General features: G+C 38.8%; 1 protein-coding gene across 1 annotated transcript; it reads right to left on the minus strand.

Annotated features, from left to right (window-relative positions):
• Positions 1-1315: 1315 nt before the first annotated feature.
• Positions 1316-11953, minus strand: Asb12 (ankyrin repeat and SOCS box containing 12). The gene is made up of 3 exons (XM_028888891.2): positions 11851-11953; positions 2010-2836; positions 1316-1578 (listed from the first exon to the last, which is right to left on the minus strand). Exons 2-3 carry the CDS (start codon positions 2803-2805, stop codon positions 1448-1450), a joined length of 927 nt encoding a protein of 308 aa, XP_028744724.1. The 5' UTR covers positions 2806-2836; positions 11851-11953; the 3' UTR covers positions 1316-1447.
• Between the last annotated feature and the right edge of the window lie 7425 nt (positions 11954-19378).

Below are 19378 nucleotides of genomic sequence, written 5' to 3' on the forward strand. Positions count from 1 at the left end.
GGACAGGAAGGCAGGCAAGGGAAGGGGCAAAGGGAAAGAAAGCCGGGGTTGTAGGATTTCTGAAATGCAGTACCTAGCCCACAACAGGGAGAATCTGTGGAGCCAGCCCATACATTTCTAGGAATATGATTTCTGAAAGAGAGGGCAATTCTGATTAGAAAGAATGGCTCATTTTTAAGTGAGGTCAAGGATACTAAAACAGAGTACATGGTGGTTTTGAAGCAGTTTGTCTATAAGCCAGACCACTGGAAGGGGGTCCTTGGACCATATCCCACTCTTTGCCTACCATGCACTGCTTTTATACTGAAGACAGAAAGTCTGCTTATTGGACTGGCTAGCAAGGAGCTAGCAAGCAGGGTAGAAGTCGGAAGCTAGACTTGGTTATATATTTTTTTCCCAAAGAGGGACAGATCTAGAGCTTACCTGAAGTTTAAAAGTACTTAAGACTCAGCCTTTCTGAAAGTTGGCCGCAGCTGAAAGTTTAGGGAATAGGGGTATTAGATTCGCACCAAGGATCAGTGACAGGAAACAAAAGGCCAAGGGAAGATTGAATTTAGTAATGTTGCATCTACTTACTTGTCACACCTCATACAGAAAATAATCTTGGAAGAGTTGTTAGATGATTTATCCCAACCCTTGGCCCATTGTCTAGAAGGGAATAGTGAGGTCTTGGGAAAGGAAAGGATGGAGGCACTAAGTTTTTCATACCCAATGGAAGTAATCAACTAAAAGAAGAAGACCTAGAGGTGATCTGGAGAGCTCGTTTACCTAAAATATGGACACTTAATTTTGCCAGTATCTCAGTAACCTCATGTAGAAAATAGAGCTGTTTCAGCCCCTCCTCATTGTCGGGTATTTGGTATATACCAATAATAGTCTCAATTGCAAGTCTTTTAAAATGCCCAGTGTCCATATGTTGTTGTGGGTCAGCCAGAGAATCTATGCCTCACATACCATAGAAGATTGTGCCCTATTCAAATGAGTGTACTTTTCTAGTCCCTAACCCAGATGGAGATAATGATATTGGCCTTGAGAATAGTCAGCATGGGCTACCACTTTCAGAAGCCCACTGGATTCTTCCACATACTTGGATTTTTGAAAACCTTTATACCAGGGCAGCAAACTCTTACTGAGAGCCTTGTTGAGAAGGGTCAGTTGATGGGTCAGTTTTCTCTCTTCATTTTTCAGCAGTCAAGATTCCTGTGCTGGTCAGGACCAGACTTATGGCCATCCTTCCCTATGGCAGATCAAACCCTTTTCCCATGGGCCCTCCCCCATTCCCACACATAAACAGAAGACACCATACCCACAAGGATATGCTTTGCTGAGGGCTTTATTATGGAGGATACTACACCAGAAAAGTCGTGAGGTCTATTACCCTCAAGCTACCTGTTTTAGCAGGTAGTTTTTGGAGGTATTTCAGGTTCCTTGGAAGGTTGAAAACTTATCACTGATGTTTGAGGTAGTTCATCAACACAGGGGGGATATCTAGCTGGTCGACGGCTTGTGGCTGCTTGGCCTGGATCAGCGATCTGCGGATAACTAAACGAGCCTGAGACAGCAGTGACCGTGGAGTGGCTACAACAACAAGAAACAGATTATGAGCATCAGTTCTCAGTGTACTTATCTTTTCCAAGCCTACATCTACTGTGCCATAGCTACTACAGCCATAACACCCTCTCCCCTCTAAGAACTGTCCCAACAGTCTCCCTATGCATGGTAACAATGGGGATACACTGAGGCCTAGAGAAGAGATGCTCTCAGGGCATCAAAATAGTCAGTCATTGGCAGATCTAAGAGCAGGAATATTATAAATGCTTTCTAAATACCTCATTTTAGTGACCCTTGTACTCATGTGGAATCTTTAACTTTTTCTCCCCAGGACCCCAGGAGAATGGAGAAGATGGAGCTACCTCTACTTCAACAAAGAGGGAAAGACTTAGATGATGATTTGGAACCCTGAGACCTCCAATAAAAAAGCCCATGAGGTATGCATGATCACCACTCACCTCTGGCTTGTCGCAGCAATTTGATGCCTTTATCATTTTGTGAGGTCAGATCCAAGGGGAGAGATGGAAGGTAGATGTTAGCTCCAAAATCTATTAAAAGCTGAAGGTACTCTGGCTCACAATTATGATGAAGGCATATTTCAAGAAGTGTGCGGGGCTGCGGAACACGACCTATGAGGCTCTGGTCGGTGCAGTTGTAATTGGGATCTGCCCCATAGAGCAAAAGCAGGCGGAAGCAGTCAAGGTGACCATAGACTGCAGCCAAATAGAGGGGGCCTGAACACGAAGCTATGTTTGATGCCCAGACTGGAAGCTTAGCTTTGACATTGGCCTCTGCACCATGCCCTAGGAGCTCCTGTAAGATGGCAACAGCACCATCACGTGAGGCAGTGAGAACAGGAGAGCAATTGTTGTAGATGCTACCACTAGGACAGGCACCAGCTTCTAGAAGCATGCGCACACATTCCAGATGACCATGACTGACAGCAGTGAAAAGTGGTGTTTGTGCTTTGACATCCAAGCTATCAACATCAGCACCATGTTCCAGTAGAACCTTCACGCAATTCAAGTGGCCATAGGAAGCTGCCAGACGCAAGGGTGTTCCAGGTATTCCCCAGCCACTCCTGCTATTGATGAATCGTTTATAGCGCTCCTGTTGTAGAAGGCGGTCCAGGGTACAGGAGTCATTGTCATATACAGCTTGATTGAGAGCCTGCTTCTCTTCTGTGTTATTGTCCTCCTCCTCCTTTTCAGGCTGCAGAAGAGAGAAGATCTTGGCGATGTCCATGAGGTTCATTCTGGCTTATTGGAATAGCGCTATTTTCATTCTGAGGAAGTGACAATTAGAGATTTGTGAGTAACAAAAGAGGGAGACAGACTAAGTGTCTCTACCAAAAATAAGGAATGCCTGACTCTATGTTTACTCTCTGACCTTCACCGTTAGGGTACTCATCTATGGGTGTCTTTTTTTTTTTTTTTTTTTAAAGATTTATTTATTTATTATGTATACAGCATGTATAACTGCAGACCAGAAGAGGGCGCCAGATCTCGTTACAGATGGTTGTGCACCATCATGTGGTTGCTGGGAATTGAACTCGGGACCTCTGGAGGAGCAGTCAGTGCTCTTAACCTCTGAGCCATCTCTCCAGCCCCCTCATCTATGGGTGTCTTGTTTCTCAGTTTCAATTTTATTTTAGGACTCAAGATAGTTTTCAAATTAGAAAGGTAATGTCACAGTTTGGTGACTTAGCATATACCATTCTGCCTGCCCTCGAAACTCCTACTTCTGGGAAGATTTCCCTGAGTTCTTGGAGATTTCAAAAAGATCATAATTAGAATTCAGCTACAAACCGACACATTTGTACTTATTTGTGTACCATTAGTGAATCAAGTGTATAACAAGGACCCTATATCCATCTGGTGTTTCACTATTGGTAATAGAGCATGCTTCCTGGCTGGAGACTTGGGAGATGTGTCTTCCTCAGTTGACAATGTGACATTAATGAGGTAGCTTAGGCCAGGCAGTGAGAAGCTCAATAGAATAATAATTTGTGATATCAAGTTGTCATTTATGGATACTCTAATAACAGTCTCAGGGGGTAAGTTCTCAACTCCACTTCTTGGCATTTTAGATGGATTTCAACTTTTTCACGTTCCACTCTCCATAACCAAATAAATATCCCTCTCCTGAGCTTTCTGTAACCTCTTCTCAGATTAAGACCTCATGGGATTCAGGAAAAGAGGTGCCTAAAACATAGATGCTAAGGGTATTGGCTGTTTAAATGAAGAGGTAGCATCACAAAGAATATAATTAATATAAAGTCAAGTACATGGCAGAAACAACAGGTTTCCAGAGCAAGTTCTCTATGGTGATGAATAGCTTCTCCCTCAGGACTACTTCAAACCAAGAGTACCTTTGATTGCTAACCTTTAGCTCCTTCTGCTTTTCCATCTTTTGACTCAAGCCTTATCACATTCTCTGTCAAATATGGTCTAGAACTTTGACACAAACCTCAACTTATTTTCCCTCAATAATCTTTAGGCCTCAATAAATGACCTATGAGCCAATAACGGACTTAGCTTAATCCCTGACCATGCCAGTTCCTCTCTAGGCTCTCCAAGTGAAGTTTTCTTGCCTTAGTTGTAATGTCCTCAGGGTGAGCTGGTAGCATTTTCAGAGCTCAGGACTCCCTACTTTCCTGTAGTCTTCAGCCTAGGCCTCAGGGCCTCACAGCTCCATTTATTCACTATCTCCCCAACCCCTTTTGTTTGATAGGAGCCTCAGGAAAATACCTCTTTAAAGAATATTATGGGGTGGATGAGTGAGGTCACTCTCAATTTTAGCCCTGTCCTCACTTGCCAGCATCAGCTTTATTCTTGGAGCGCAGTGGAAGTAGAATTTGGGAAATCAGAAAGACCAAGGTTTGTAACTCAGCTCTCCAAAATCCTAACACGGTATCTTGGGAAAGTCTCTTTTTTGTGATTTACTATGTTTATCTACAAGACAGAAATGGTAGTTCATGCTTTATGGGGCTTCTAGGGTAAAGATAACTCCTCTACATAAACTTCAAAGATGAGCTGCTTTACATTTTCAACCTCCTTACAGCAGCTCCTCTCCTTCAGCTTACTTAGGAAATGAAAATTTCTCCATCAGTCTTCTTTACCAAACATATTCAAACAGATACCTACAATTTACATACCCACCTCCTATTTATTTCTCTAGCCTATGCAGTGTGGCTCCATACACTCTCAATCTAAGAAAGCTTTTAAAAGGATAATCTTTGTGACTAAACCTATTAGGTGTTTTGAAAATCTTTTCTTTTCTCTCTTCTTTTCTTTCTTTTTTTCTTGTGGTATTAAGACTGAACCAGGGCTTCATGAATGAAGCACTTTACCACCCTCTGCTCACTTAGCAGACTTTTCTGAAATACCTGTCCTTACTGAACGTTCCATTCTATAAAACCCTACCAACTTCTTAAGGCGCATAATCCCCTGATTTTTCTCCTCACAGTTCTTCGCTGGAATATTTATATTCCCCTGTTTTCTCCTTCAGTCCCAGAGCTTAGCTTTAGCCCTCACCTTTATTCTACTGACTTCTAGTCTATTACATCACTAACCCACCCTCGGGCCTCTTTTTAGCTCCAGGCATATATTCGTTGAGTCTCTACAGGTACTTCCAAGTCAGCAGTACCATACTAGATCCATTATGACCCTGAGACTTAATCCTTATATCAGTTCCTCATCATCTATCAAACTAAATCTCCAAGACATATCTTAGTTCCTTACCTCTTACCACTTCTGCTCAATCTCACATCTGGTGGGTTTTATAACCTAGAGACTTCACCAGACCATATATCTTCCTTCAGAGTTTCATACCCATTCTAATATTTTATCTAGGCCTCCCCTGTCTTTTGCCTCAACCATTGCAGTTATCCCCTAAATTATAGTTTCCTTTATCAATATCTTTCCCGTATTGTGGTTAAAATGATAATATAAAAATACAAGTGTGATCTATTCTAAATCAGTTAATAAGTTCTCTTTTCTTTGCTTTATTTTCTTCTTTTCAGTAATGGGGATTGACTATACAGCTTTGCTGGTGTTATTGCTCTTTCACTGAACTACATCCCCAGCATTTTTTGTACATTTGAATTTTGAGGCAGGGTTGGTGTTGAACTTGCAATCCTCATGACTCAGCCTCCTTAGTGGCTGTGCCTTCAGTCCCAAACAATGCTTTTTCTTTTGTTCAAGTTATATATGAAATGCTTTATATCTCACATAACTTTGTCAACCTCTCTAGCCTCATTTCATACTATTTTTCTTATTAGACTCTGAAATACAGTGATAAGGGGTGAAAATGATACCTCTCCATGTACATCAATCTTTTTTTCTGTCACTATATGTCTTTTGAGTTAGTTCCTCTATAATTTATGTTCATATAACTCTACTGTCATCACCATATGTGTAGGTATCTGTTTTGCTCCCATTGTGGATGAAGAGGTCATGTAGGGGTAGGGGTAAAACATAGGTCTGTAGTTGAGTTTCAATCATGTAACTGTGTGGCCTAGGGCATTCTTAATTTCTCTGCACGAACTTCTTTATCACTACAGAGGAGATAATGATAGTAATTGGAGTAATTGCTTAAAATGTGCCTGAACATGGTTCTTGATAGTTAATTAGATTATGTTCCACTTCTATTATTTTAATGACATATAAGTTAGATTGAATTGGAAGGTGGCAAAATAGGGACAAACAGCATTCTCCTAAGTCTTCAGGAATCTGAAAGAAAACATATGATTCCTGACTCAAAAAACAGGTAAGAATCATGGAAAGGAAAGAGAGGATCAGAGTAAAGAGTGGACTCAGCAATTAGAAAAATAGAGAAATGTTGAATGGTAGAGGCATAAAGGAAATACAATTTTTACCATGATTTCAATAGATTCCAAGAACACTTGAGACAAAGTCTGACATTACTTTATGATAAATACCCTGAAGAAACCAGGAATAGAAAGAATATCACTCAACAAAATAAAGGATATGTGACAAACCTATAGCCAATGTTATACTAAACAAGGAAAATTTCAAAGCATTTCCATTACAAACAGAAAGGAGATAAAGGGTTGAATCTTTTCTGTTTTTAATAAATGTAGTCCTTGAAGTCTTAGCTTGACCAATAAGACCTCATCTGGCAGCACAGTAGAGCTGATCCTATTAATGAGGGTGGGGTATGGGGTGCAGATGAATCTGCAAGGGGTGAACTAGCTGGGGCAATGATGGAGAGCTCACCCCTTGTGGTGAATATGGGGGAGAGCTGGTGGGCTGACCAACCCTGCAACTACCCAGGCCCAGAACCAGGGTTATGAGTTGGCCCACCTCAACATCCACCCCGGTTATGATCTGCTGGAGCAGGAGAAGGGGCCAGTCCTGCAGACCCAGGATTTCCATGACACAGGGCAATAACAGGATATCCAACATCAATGATGTATCAGAAACTAGAGGCCTCAAACCAGACCAATGATTCTTTGCAATGAACACTTGCACATAAAGATATATGGATAAAGGGGTTTACTCGTGACTCATATGTTACTCTATAGCTTCCATAACAAGACTTTTCCTTTTTTCTCTTAAATTTTATTTTATTTTATTTTGGGGGTGGGGGAGGTTACAGGGGCAGAGAGTAGTTACAAAGGGACAGGAAATGAATGGGATCAAGATGCATGATGTGAAAGACACAAAGAATAAATAAAAAGAAATAAAAAACAAATAAATAAATAAATGTAGTCCTTGAAGTCTTAGCTTGACCAATAAGAAAAAGGAATAAAAGGAACATGAATTTTTTTAAAAGGCAGAAATCAACTTAACTGTACAGGCAGAAGTCAATTTACCCATATTGCATATTTTCAGACCATATGATGCTATATATAAGAAACCCTTAAGATTTTACCAAAAACCAAACCAAAACAAGCCAAAACAAACAAAACCATCTCAGAATTGATAAACATGTCCAGTGAAATAGCAAGATAAAATATTGATATAAAAGCTCAACAGCCTCCCTCTATACTGATAATGAATATGCTGATTAAGAAACCATGAAACCACCCCATTCACAATGGCTTCAAAAGTGTGGTGGTTTGAAAGAAAATGGCCCCCAAAGGAAGTGGCACTATTAGGAGATGTGGACTTGTTGGAGTAGGTGTGGTCTTGTTGGATAAAGTGTGTCACCAAGGAGGCAGGCTTTGAGGTCTCCTATGTATATGCTAAAGCCAATGCCAGTGTCACAGTCTACTTCGTGTTGCCTGTGAATCAAGAATGTAGGATTCTCAACTACTTCTTCAGCACCATGTCTACATGCATGCCACCATGTCACAACATGATGATAATAGACTAAACCTCTGAAAATGTAAGGTACCCCAATTAAATGTTTTTCCTTTATAAGAGTTGCCATGGTCATGGTGTCTCTTCACAGCAATAGAAACCCTAAATAAGACAGAAGTATATCTTGGAATAAACTTGATAGATGAGTCCTTTTTAGTAAAAATTTATATAACTGAACAAAAAATTAACTAAGATAGCAGAAGATATAAATACTTCAAATGATCAGAGATTGGAAGAATTAATACTGTGAAAATGGCCATATTACCAAAAACAATCTACAGATTTAAATTGATCCAAATAAAAATTCCAACAACAATGTTCTTCACAGAAACAAAGAACGTAGTCCTAAAATTCACGCTGAAGCACAATAGACCCCAAATAGCCAAAGTAATCCTGAGTAAAACTATCTATACTGCAGGTATCAAAGCCTTATTTTGAATTATACCAGAGCCACAATAGCAATATCTTCATGGTACTTGCACAAAAACAGACACATAAACCAACAGTATAGAAAGTATAAAAATAAATCCAAACAGCTACAGCCACTTGATTCTTAACAAAGGTATAAAAAAATCATAGAAAATAAAATCTATTCAACATTTGATGAAGGTAAAACTTGATATCTACATGTAGCAGAATGAAACTAAATCCATATCGCTCAACCTATACAAAAAATCAATTCAAAGAGTATCAAAGACATTAATGTAAGTTTTGGAACTCTCAAACTACTAGAAGAAAAATAAGACAAACACTTCAACAGATCAGCATTGATAATAATAGCACAGGAAGCCGGGTGGTGGTGGCGCATGCCTTTAATCCCAGCACTCGGGAGGCAGAGCCAGGCAGATCTCTGTGAGTTCAAGGCCAGCCTGGGCTACCAAGTGAGTTTCAGGAAAAGGCACAAAGCTACACAGAGAAACCCTGTCTCGAAAAACCAAAAAAAAAAAAAAAAAAAAAAAAAAAAAAAAAAAAAATAGCACAGGAAATAATGACAAAGAATTGGCAAATGTAATTATATAAAATTAAAAGTTTTTTCACAGTAAAATAAACTATTTATTGATAGAATGATGATACCACTTACAGAACTGGAGAAAATATTTGCTATGTATACACCTAACAAGGTATAAATAGGACTACTGTATGGTCCAGTAATACTCCTCATTGGTACATATCTGAAAGACTCTAAGTGAACATACCAGAGTTATTTACACATCTATGTTAATAACAGTACTATTCATAATAGCCAAGTTGTGGAATCAACCTAGGTATCCAACAACAGATAAATGGTAAGGAAACTGTGGTGTGTATAAACATTGCAGCTTTATTCAGCCATAAAGAAAAACAAGATTATGTCACCTGCAAGAAAATGGTTATAACTGGACATCATATTTTGCAAAATAAGTCAGATTCAGAGAAATATTTTTCTCTCACTTGTGGATCTTAGAGATTTTATACTAATGCTTAAAATCATTTTAATCTGTATGTCAAAGTAGAAGTAGACTTTCTGGGAGAATGAAGTGGAATAGAGAAAGAGGGTGGTAAGGGGTGGAGAGAAGAGAAGGATAATGGGGTGAATACAGACAATACAGAATAAAAATGCCTTTATGAAACCAAACTATGTGCAATGACTATATGCTCATGAAGACAAATTTCAAATAAGCTTTTAATTATGATAGTTACAGATTTCTTTTTTTATTTCCTTTTTTAAAATTCTTTTTAGACAAAGTCACTCTATGGAGCCCTGGCTGTCCTGGAACCTGCTATGTAGTCCAGGCTGGCCTAGAACCCACAGAGATCCATCTGCTTCTGCCTCCCCAAAGCTGGGTTTAAAGAAGTGCACTACAATACCTGGCTTTGATTATTAATTTCTATGACAATTCTCTACCTTGTGATTAAATTTCCTCATCTACAGGCACAAATGATAGTCCATCCTTCATGAGAGAAATAATTACTCCTATAATATTATTTTCTTTCTATACTTCCTATTACTTCACAATAGATCTTGTCAACTACTTTAGGGGACAAATCAGAAAAACTATTTTATATATATATATATATATATATATATATATATATATATATATATTCTATGATTATTGCTTACTTAATATTTTAAAAACTTGAGCTGGAATGGATCATATTGACAAGTTAATTTCTTCACCTTAGGGATGGGTAATTCAAAGCTTAGAGTGTTCCAGGGACTTTTCTAATATTATATTATTGTTATCATGAAGTATCTTGTTATTATGAACCCAGAATATATCTATAAACTTGTACGTTTCAAAGGTATTTCACATAGTGGCATAAATAATACCCTCATTTTGAAGATGGTAGAAACTAGAGCTTGGAAGTTAACACATTTGTGAATTGCCTTACACCAGCCAGATCCATTCTACCAGAGCTAGAAATAAAACCTAGACTTCCCTACTTTTCACCACCCCCTTTCTTGGATTGTAACATGAAATGTACATACACTCCTCTTCTTTGCTTCATGTTTAGTTACACTGCAGCTTTTAACTTTTGAGCATCATATTGAATTCTAAGAACTTTTGTAATGGAAGTTTCATTTATATATCTTTTCTCCTGACAGTCCATGGAGATTCCTTTCTTACTATTTCATTTTAGGGACTTGGGTCTCCGGTGGAGGAAATGGTGATATTATCACCTAGGTCACACAATGAGTTCACAGCACAGTTTATATTATAATGAGCTCCAGACAGAAAGAAGCCACGGCTGTTTGTACTTGAGTTAACTGTGCCTCAATTAGACAAGAACATGAAAATCCAGCCAGTTTACTGTGTAGCTTTACCTTGCTGTAGATTTTTAATAAAGAGTTAGTACATGTATATTGTACAGAAAGAGCTTCTTTTTAATCCCCATAGTGCAGTGATTTTAAACATTTCCTTTGTGACACCGACAGTGGTAAAGTCAAAGTCCTTCTTGTTCTGCTTTTAGTACATGAAGTAATACATATATAATTAAAGAACCAACTATCTTGAAATGTTGCTATCAAATCATTTTAACACTGTATGATATAGTAAATAACAAGATCTATTAATAATTTGGAAGTGGTGGTTGACGGTCAATGTAATTTCAGGATCTCTGCCACATTGTAATATGATATGCTTGTGATTTATTCTGGTGACCAAGTCATACAAACTTGTAACACTACCACCACTTGCTGCCTGCATTTATCTTAGAAAAAATATGCTGAATTTCAGTCAGAGGTTAGGGGATAGGAGACAAAAGGTAACTGCTTATTTTTCCAAGGGTTTTTTTAAAACCCTTTATATTTTATCTAAGGCCCCCTTAGAATCTGTGTACCTAGAGTAAGAACTCTTCTAGGGAGAGTAGATGGTTTCATGGGAGCTAGAACATTCCTTAAGACATTATTAGACTATTTTTAAGTTTCACCTTCTTTATTCCATCTTGAGAAACTCTGTCATTATGGCTTTGAGCCCACTCTACTGCATACTCCTGGTCATACAAATGCTGTGTAGGGACACACAACCAAACTTTTAACCTTATCTCTGTGGCAGATAACAACACATATTCCTGAATAAATAAATTCATCCACACATAGTGACCCATGCCTGTAATCCTAGCACTAGAAACCTAAGGCAAGATTTCTACTTTGAAGAAGTTCAAGGCTATACTATGTGGTAGATTGAAATCCTGTATCAAAAAAACACCACCACAACTACCACCACCACCAACAACAACAAAATCAAACAGAAAACATTTTTGAAATAAAAATTAAAAAATGGAAACCAAAACAATACAAAACAAAGTAAAGAAAAAAATCACAGACACACTTTGGGACAGATGAATCAAGAAGCTCCCATGATATCCTTCTTCCCTTCTAAAAGTTCTTCCCCTTCTATCTTCTAAGCACTCCCAGATGATGGCCCCGAGAAAAAAAAAACAGGACTTCCACCTCCAGGATAGAGCTGAAAGTTAGGACACTCACCGGACTTCAGCTTGAGCTGTGCTGAATGGGAAGTTGCAGTCCTAGCTCCTCTGTGAAGCACAAAGGTCCTAGTTGGCCCTCTTAAGAGGTTTGGAACCGCTCTTCCCAGTGGAAAGACTAGTCATTGGTCCCTGGGCTGATTTATTCTAGGTGGCTATTTTTAGTTATCCCTCATTCTCCCTCCCTTGACTGTGTTATCTTACCAGTGACATTCTGGGAGTGATCTCAGCAAGAGGAGGAGGGATGCCCCAGGGAAGTCCTATGAGGCCTTTTGATAGATAGGCATCTGGTAGGCTAAAGCATGCTCTCAGTATGTCCTCACGTACTCTGCTACAGTGCTCAGTAGGACACTAAGATAAGGGCGCTGAGCAATAGACATTCCTATGTTTCACAACGGCGCCAGAGAAATCCCAGCTTCACATAGCTAGCTCACCTTCCCCAGGGCTATAACCTTTTACTTTCTTCTTCCATATGAAGCGTTCTGTCTTTTGTCTTTCTTTAGGGCTCTACAATGTATCACTCCATTCTCTACTGACTGAAGAGGAGAATGAATAGGGGAAAACCTCATACTGGAATGAGCTCTCTGTCATCTTTTCTAAAGCTTAAGCAAATCTTGCTGTCTTATGAAGGAACTTCCTCAACTACTCATCCATTGGGTTCATTCTGAAGGTGTTACCTTCTTACTTAGAGGTAACACCTCCAGATTAATGTATGCAGCATTAGACACTTAATTAAAATCACAGTTCTTAAGTGTATAAATTTTGCTTTCTGATTACCTTTAAGTGATGGAAATGGTATAAAACTAATTTTATAAATAACATCATCAATTTTAGATGTTGCAAACAAAAGTGGAACCAGCATCCTGCCTCCCTCTGGAATAAAAACCAGTCTTTCTGTTTGGATTTGCGTCTCATTCCTTGGCTGGGAATTCATATATACTGTAAACCTGGTCAAAAGCCTGTAGCTAAGGAGATCATAGGTTCTAATGGGAAAGCTTCTGTTGTTTTATAAATGGGTATGACATGCCTATCATGTTGTCTTCTAAGTAACTCTTTATGCATATAGACCCGTGCCGCTGTGAGCTTTAGTCAGAAAAGCTTCTTTTTGCAGTGATCATAAAAAACTGCACAAACTCAATTGGTCAAAGTGCTAAGAATAAGTGATTGTTGCATGCTGAGCCCCAAACAAAACATCAGTATCACCCCCTCCAATGCTTAGGGAATGTGATGAAAGAATGGTTGGAAAGAATGTAAGATCCAGAGGAAGAAAGGCGAGTGGTGAAGAACTCTGACTAACGGGCATGGCACAGACTTGGATGTAGCACTCCAAAATTCCTAGCAGCTGTGATTACATGCACAACATTGGTCTCCATCAAGAGCCTGTCTCAAAGCAGAAGGAGCTTATGGGAGGATTTGCACATCGTTAATGGTTGCTAGGGGAGGGAAAGACATTTTCTTTGAGTAGTAAGGTTCCCACGTTCCTGTAAACAAACTCTTATCCATGTTCCTGGGTAAGCAACCCTAATGAAATTCCAGGAATGGAGACAGAGAGAGAAAGAGAGAGAGAGAGAGAGAGAGAGAGAGAGAGAGAGAGAGAGAGAGAGAGAGAGAGAGAGAGAGAGAGAAGAAGAAGGAGGAGGAGGAGGAGGAGGAGGAGGAGGAGGAGGAGGAGGAGGAGGAAGAGGAAGAGGAAGAGGAGAAGGAGAATGAAAAAGACAAGAAAGTAAAGGGAGATACTTGCTGGGAAGAGGAAGAGGATCACTGGGAATGGGAGAAGGGTGAGAGGATAATGGGAGGTGAAAATAATGAAACCTATTGCTGTGTATAATTAATATATGCTAATTTATTTCTTAATCATTTTTAGTTCTTCTTTTGAGAACTCTCTCCAGATCCTTAGCCCATTTTTAAATGGGTCTCTTTTATTCTTTGCTTTTTGAGTTCTCTATATATTCTAGATATTAATCCTGTCAGTGTTCAGCTGACAAAGAGTCTCTCCTATTCTGTAGGCATCCTCTTTACGTGATTGTTTCTTTAGCTGTGCAGAAGCTTTTCAATAACATGAGATCTCACTTGATGGTTGGTAGCCTTGATTCTTGGGGAAATGAAGTCCTATCAGAAAGTTCTTTCCTACATCTACATCACATAGGGTACTGCCTATGTTACCTTCTAACAGTTTCAGACTTCGTGTTTAGGTCTTTGGAGTTAGTTTTGTGCAAAGGTGATAGAGTTCTAATTTCATTCTTTTGCATATGAACATCCAGTTTTACCAGCACCATTTGTTTAAGATACTTTCTTTTCTCCAGATTGTTTTTGGCATGTTTGTCAAATATGAAGTGGCTAAAGTTATATGTGCTCATATTTGGGTTTTTTATTTTGTTCCATTGATACACATGTTTGTTTTAGTGCCAGTATCATATTATTTTTATTACTATGGCTCTGTAATCTTAAGATTTGAAATGGTAATCCCTCCAGCATTGTTCTTTTGTCCAGGATTGTTTTGGCCATCCAGGGTCTTTTGTGATAAATGATGTAATGATACTATAATTTCAAAAATATTTAAAATAAAGAAAACAAATGCATCTAATCAGTATATGTGCAAATGAACTGAACAGAGAACTTAAGAAAGACAAATGGCCAATAAACACTTGAGAAATGTTTAACACCTTTAAACAAAGGAAAAAATAAATGAAACTACTTTGAAATTCCATTGTACCTCAGTCATAATGGCTACCAAGAACACAAATCATAATGAATGCTGGTGAAGATGTGGGAAAAGGTGATTCTTATACACTGATGGTGGGAATGGAAGCTGGCATACCCTTGAAACACTAAAAACAGAACCACCATATGACCCAATTATACTACTCTTAGGTATATACTCAAATTCTAAGTTAGTTATGCCAGAGATCCCTGAACATACATGTTTATGGCCACAGTATTCACAATAGCATGCTATGAAACTAGTCTTTATGCTTATTAATGGCTAAAGAAAATGTGGTGCATACACAATAATTTTATCAAGTCTAAGGAGGACCAAAATGATATAATTTTCAGGAAAATAGAAAGAACCAGAGATCATCATGTGATTAGGCAAAATAAATGAGCCATATTCAGAAAGACAAATATATTTTAAATATGTAGCACCTAGATTTAAGGGTTTTTTTGTGTGTAGAACTCAGACTGTGAAGGGGGAGCACAGGGTCTAATGGGTGTCAGCAGAGTGAAATAAGAGAGAGTAATAGGGTAAAGAAAAAGAATTCTCATACTAGATTAACAATATATGCATGTACACCTATATGATAGAACAGAAGAAGGGGAGTGTATTTGATGGGAAGGTAAACAGAAAGGGTAAAGGGAAAAGATAGCAGAGGGGTGGGAGATATGAGGAAAGTATAAGTCTGTTATTAATAAAGGACATAACAAGATAGTGTACAAAAAAGAATAACACTGTCATCACCAGCTATGGTCACATATAGTACAATAGGTCTCGAAGTATTTCTTGTAACTCCTAAATTTGTCTATACCAAGGCTCTAGCAATTCTTCAATTAAAGATCAAATTTTTCTACTGTTGTACTTGTTCCTGTTTGAGGATTCTGCTCATAGATTTGTGCTTTGATAAATTGTGATTTCTTTATATCTTTGCATCTATCTCTCCAAATTAGGGGATAGTGTTTTTTTCCATGGTCTTGTTACTGGCCTAGCAAAAATGAAGATATTCTAAAGAGATACTTTTGTCTCTCAATCTGACCATCAGACTATTCAAACAATGGACCCCTCCAAAAGTGGAAATTGCCCTAAGAATCTCATGTTGGTAGAAGGTAAAGGCACCACCCAGATGGCAAATGTATCTCACAAGAAGAGATTGCACACAGATCTAACAACTTGTCAGACCACTTTATGGGATGAGACCTAAGCCCAGACAGTGATGGGTCAGAGATGGACAGGGCCACACCTTGTCCAGAACAGTTCAGGTGTGGATATCTCTGGCCCTCTATTTAAATTTTAGTCTCATTTTAGGCCCTCAAGATGGACTTAAGGAAATCAATGGATCTCTTTGTCACTCTTCCCAGTGTGGCCACATTGAATAATCTCCTTTTTCTGCTTTCCACTGGTAATATAATTATTTTAATTGGCTTATTGAGGATGTTTGATCAAATTTGGCTTGGGGCACAGAAATGTGACTCAAGCCAGGTTTAATGACAAACTCGGTTCTTTAATGTATTTAAGAAAAGTTGTTAATTTTGTTTGTTTACCTATTTTCTTCTTTATGAGTTGGGATGACAATTTCCAAGATTTTCCCATGCTAACTTACAAACAGGAAAGCCTTTTATGTTGTTACATTTCCTTTGAGGTCTCATAGATTATATAGAAATGTTTTGATAACAAATTGCCTAAGGACTTTGGCTGTTATCATTCTGCTATAAACTTCTAGACATTGTGAGCAGAATGTCCAATCCATATGACTATCATTCCTTTAAAGTTGTTGGGTCTTGTTTTAGGGATAAAGATGTGGTTTACTTTGGTATGTTATATCAGAGCTTGAAAATGTGTACTCTGCTGTTGTTGGAGATATATAACAGATTTTGTTGGCTGGAGGGTTTTTTCCCATTCCTATATTCGTATTTTCTATTATTGTTATCAGTTCCTGAAAGGAGGATGTTAAAGTCCTCAACTATAATTATTCATTTAACTTCTATCAGGGTTTGTTTCATGTATTTTGAGTTTCAGTTGTTGGATCTGTATTCATGTTGGGTCATAATGTCTCCCTCTTTCTTTGATTAGTTTTTTAATCCTGTGTTTCATTTGTCATCATCCTGACTAGGCCTCCTGAGTGCTGGTTACAAATGTTCTCCGCTATGTTGCCCTCTCTTTTTTGGCATAGATCAGATCTTATTTTGTAGCCCACCTTGGCCTTGAACTTGAAATTCTCTTTATCATTTATTTTTCAATTTATTTATTTGAGCCAGGGTTTCACTATTTAGCCATAGTTGGTGTGGAACTTGCTATACAAAGCAGGCTGGCACAAAAGTTATGGTGATTCTTCTGTCTCTACCTACTGAGTGCTGGAATTACATGTGCCACTAAATATGGCTTTCTATTACACTTACTGCCAATCTACCTATGTTGTTGTTGTTGAATGTCAAATGAGTTACTTATATACAACACCTGGTAAGTTTTTGCTTTAATAGTCTCTGATATTCTCTTGTGGTATGTAAAGTATTTTCGTCTAGATATTATTTATATTGATTTTCATTCTGTCTTCATGCACATTACCTGATTATTTTCAGTATTATGTCCTTACATCATTTTTGTAGAGATTGCAAACAATATTAAAATATGACAGTACTTGGTATGATACGTGACTAATCACAGCCAATTAGTATTAATGTTTTACTACTCTTTAAAGTATCGAAAAATAACATCCATTTAGATCCTTTTACACCCTTTAGATAATATGATCGTAAGTATCAGATGTTACTAAAAAAATCTCCCACGTCCAAACCAGGACCATAAAACAGGTCTAAGACTCCAAGAAACCTGGAAAGTGTCCAAACCCTATCACATGTCCTGGAACCAAGAGAATCAATCATAGGCAATCTGACTTATGATCCATCCTGTAGTTTACATTTTTAAAAAAGGCAGTTTCTGGGCTGACAGGCCTTCCTTCTTCCCTACTCTCCTCTATAAAAATTGATGCTCAGGTTCTGCAAGGTGCATTCTCCAGAGTCCTTGGTGGCATCAGCCTCAGGCAAATAAAGTCTGCATTTTTTTTTTTTTTGGTTTTGAGGTTGAACTGAGTCTATTCTTTAATTTTCTTCCACTGACTTATTTCTTACATTAGGTGAAAAACCCTGGGGCGGGCTTCCTGGTGGATCCAGCCTGACCAGGACCCTTCCTTTGCTACAAGCCTTTTTCCAGTTACCATTTCCATCTTTCCTGGACCTTCCAAGAGTCACTCCACTCTCCAAGCTCACCATGGCTGAACTGTGGCTGCTATACAACCTGAAGACCTCACCCCATCTGGGACCATGATTTCCAGCAGCCTTCTTGCCACATGAATGGAGAGTTTTGTCTCCACTCATGTGTACCATTTTATATATTAAACTTCTAAGGCCGGTTCCCAAAACTCTCTCACACATTTTGATCTGGCCAACAGGCACTCTCCCTCTCAAATTTCCCTGCACTCTGCTTCTCTACACACACCTTCTCTTCCCCCACACCCCATCTCCACAGTCTACCTTCCATTCACTGCCCTCTTTCCCTTCCTTGATCTCTGAAGCTCACCCTACATACCTCACGTCTAAACTGCTGTCGCTGTCTTTGATGCAAAAGGTCCAATTGAGATCTGGGAACTTTTCCCTTCTGAGGGACCGCCTAAGTCCTGCCCAGAATAAGAAGACGGTTTTGGTCTGTAAGATTACTGATTATTTTAAGTTATTCCAGGTGTGCCACAGGAGAATTTTATCTGCTCTATGGCACCAAACTGGGTGCTGCCAGGGAGGGCAAAAGTAGTAGCAGCAGAAACAGAATAATCACTATGTATAGGTTATATTTGTTCTGTGCTCTCTAAACTCACTCCGAAGCAGGCTTGGGAGATGGGATTTTGCTCTGTGACTTTGGAATCAAGCATGTTTGTCTCAATGGACTCCAAAACCCCTATCCTGGACCAGGCTGGAGGAAAGGGAAACAACAAAATAGCCCAAGAACTAAAGGCACTGTGCCCATATGGACAGCTACTGGGCAGACTATTTCTGGCATAGCTAGTACTATTATTAATTTCCTTATATAGAGATGCCCATAGTAAAACCAACTCTGGTACAAGGATACAAAGGTCTGACTATTGAGCTGCTTCTGACACCCTTTCCCTGATCCTGGAATAGAGCTGGTAATTTTATTTCCTTCTTCTCGGTAACAAAAAAGATCTCCTTAGATACTCCTCCTTCTAACATTAATATCTGTATATATTGTAGAAAGCAATTTTAACTGTTTGGTGACTATAAACCTGTGAACAGAAACTAAAACTATACTGTTAACCTAAGGCCTGGCTCCACAGTGCTGTTACCTCACACTGGTCAGGGTAACCTGATGCTGGTGCCAGAAGGAGCGACATTCCTTAGTGAGATTTGGAAAGTTACTCTTCACCTAGAGACAGACTAATCTTTTAAAGCACTTGTATCTACCGTCCTTCTCTTGTTGAGAGAGAGAGAGAGAGAGAGAGAGAGAGAGAGAGAGAGAGAGAGAGAGCCACTATTGTTTGAAACTAAAAGTAAATAATGCTTAAATTTCCTCTCTCTGCTTTTTTAGAAGCTATCTGAGAGAGACCTCACACTGATACTAGCCATTCTAACAATTACATATAGACTGCTTCCTTGAGCTAAGACCATGGAATTCCTTCCTCTCTTTATTTTGCTATTTTGGTCCTACCTGCCTAGGCCATAGGTACTATGGTATCTTTTAAAGGAAAAGGATGTAATGGTCCACATCTGTGAGATGGTGAATCCCACAGAAACTTGTGCTCTGATGAAGA

Source organism: Peromyscus leucopus, chromosome X, assembly GCF_004664715.2.
Source record: "Peromyscus leucopus breed LL Stock chromosome X, UCI_PerLeu_2.1, whole genome shotgun sequence".
In the NCBI taxonomy this organism is placed as follows: domain Eukaryota; kingdom Metazoa; phylum Chordata; class Mammalia; order Rodentia; family Cricetidae; genus Peromyscus; species Peromyscus leucopus.

Coding starts and splice junctions, on each gene's coding strand:
- Asb12 (XM_028888891.2), bottom strand. CDS start 2,805: ATGAACCTCATGGACATCGCCAAGATCTTCTCTCTTCTGCAGCCTGAA. Junction 1,579..2,009: donor ATTGCTGCGACAAGCCAGAG/GTGAGTGGTGAT, acceptor TTGTTGTTGTAG/CCACTCCACGGTCACTGCTG.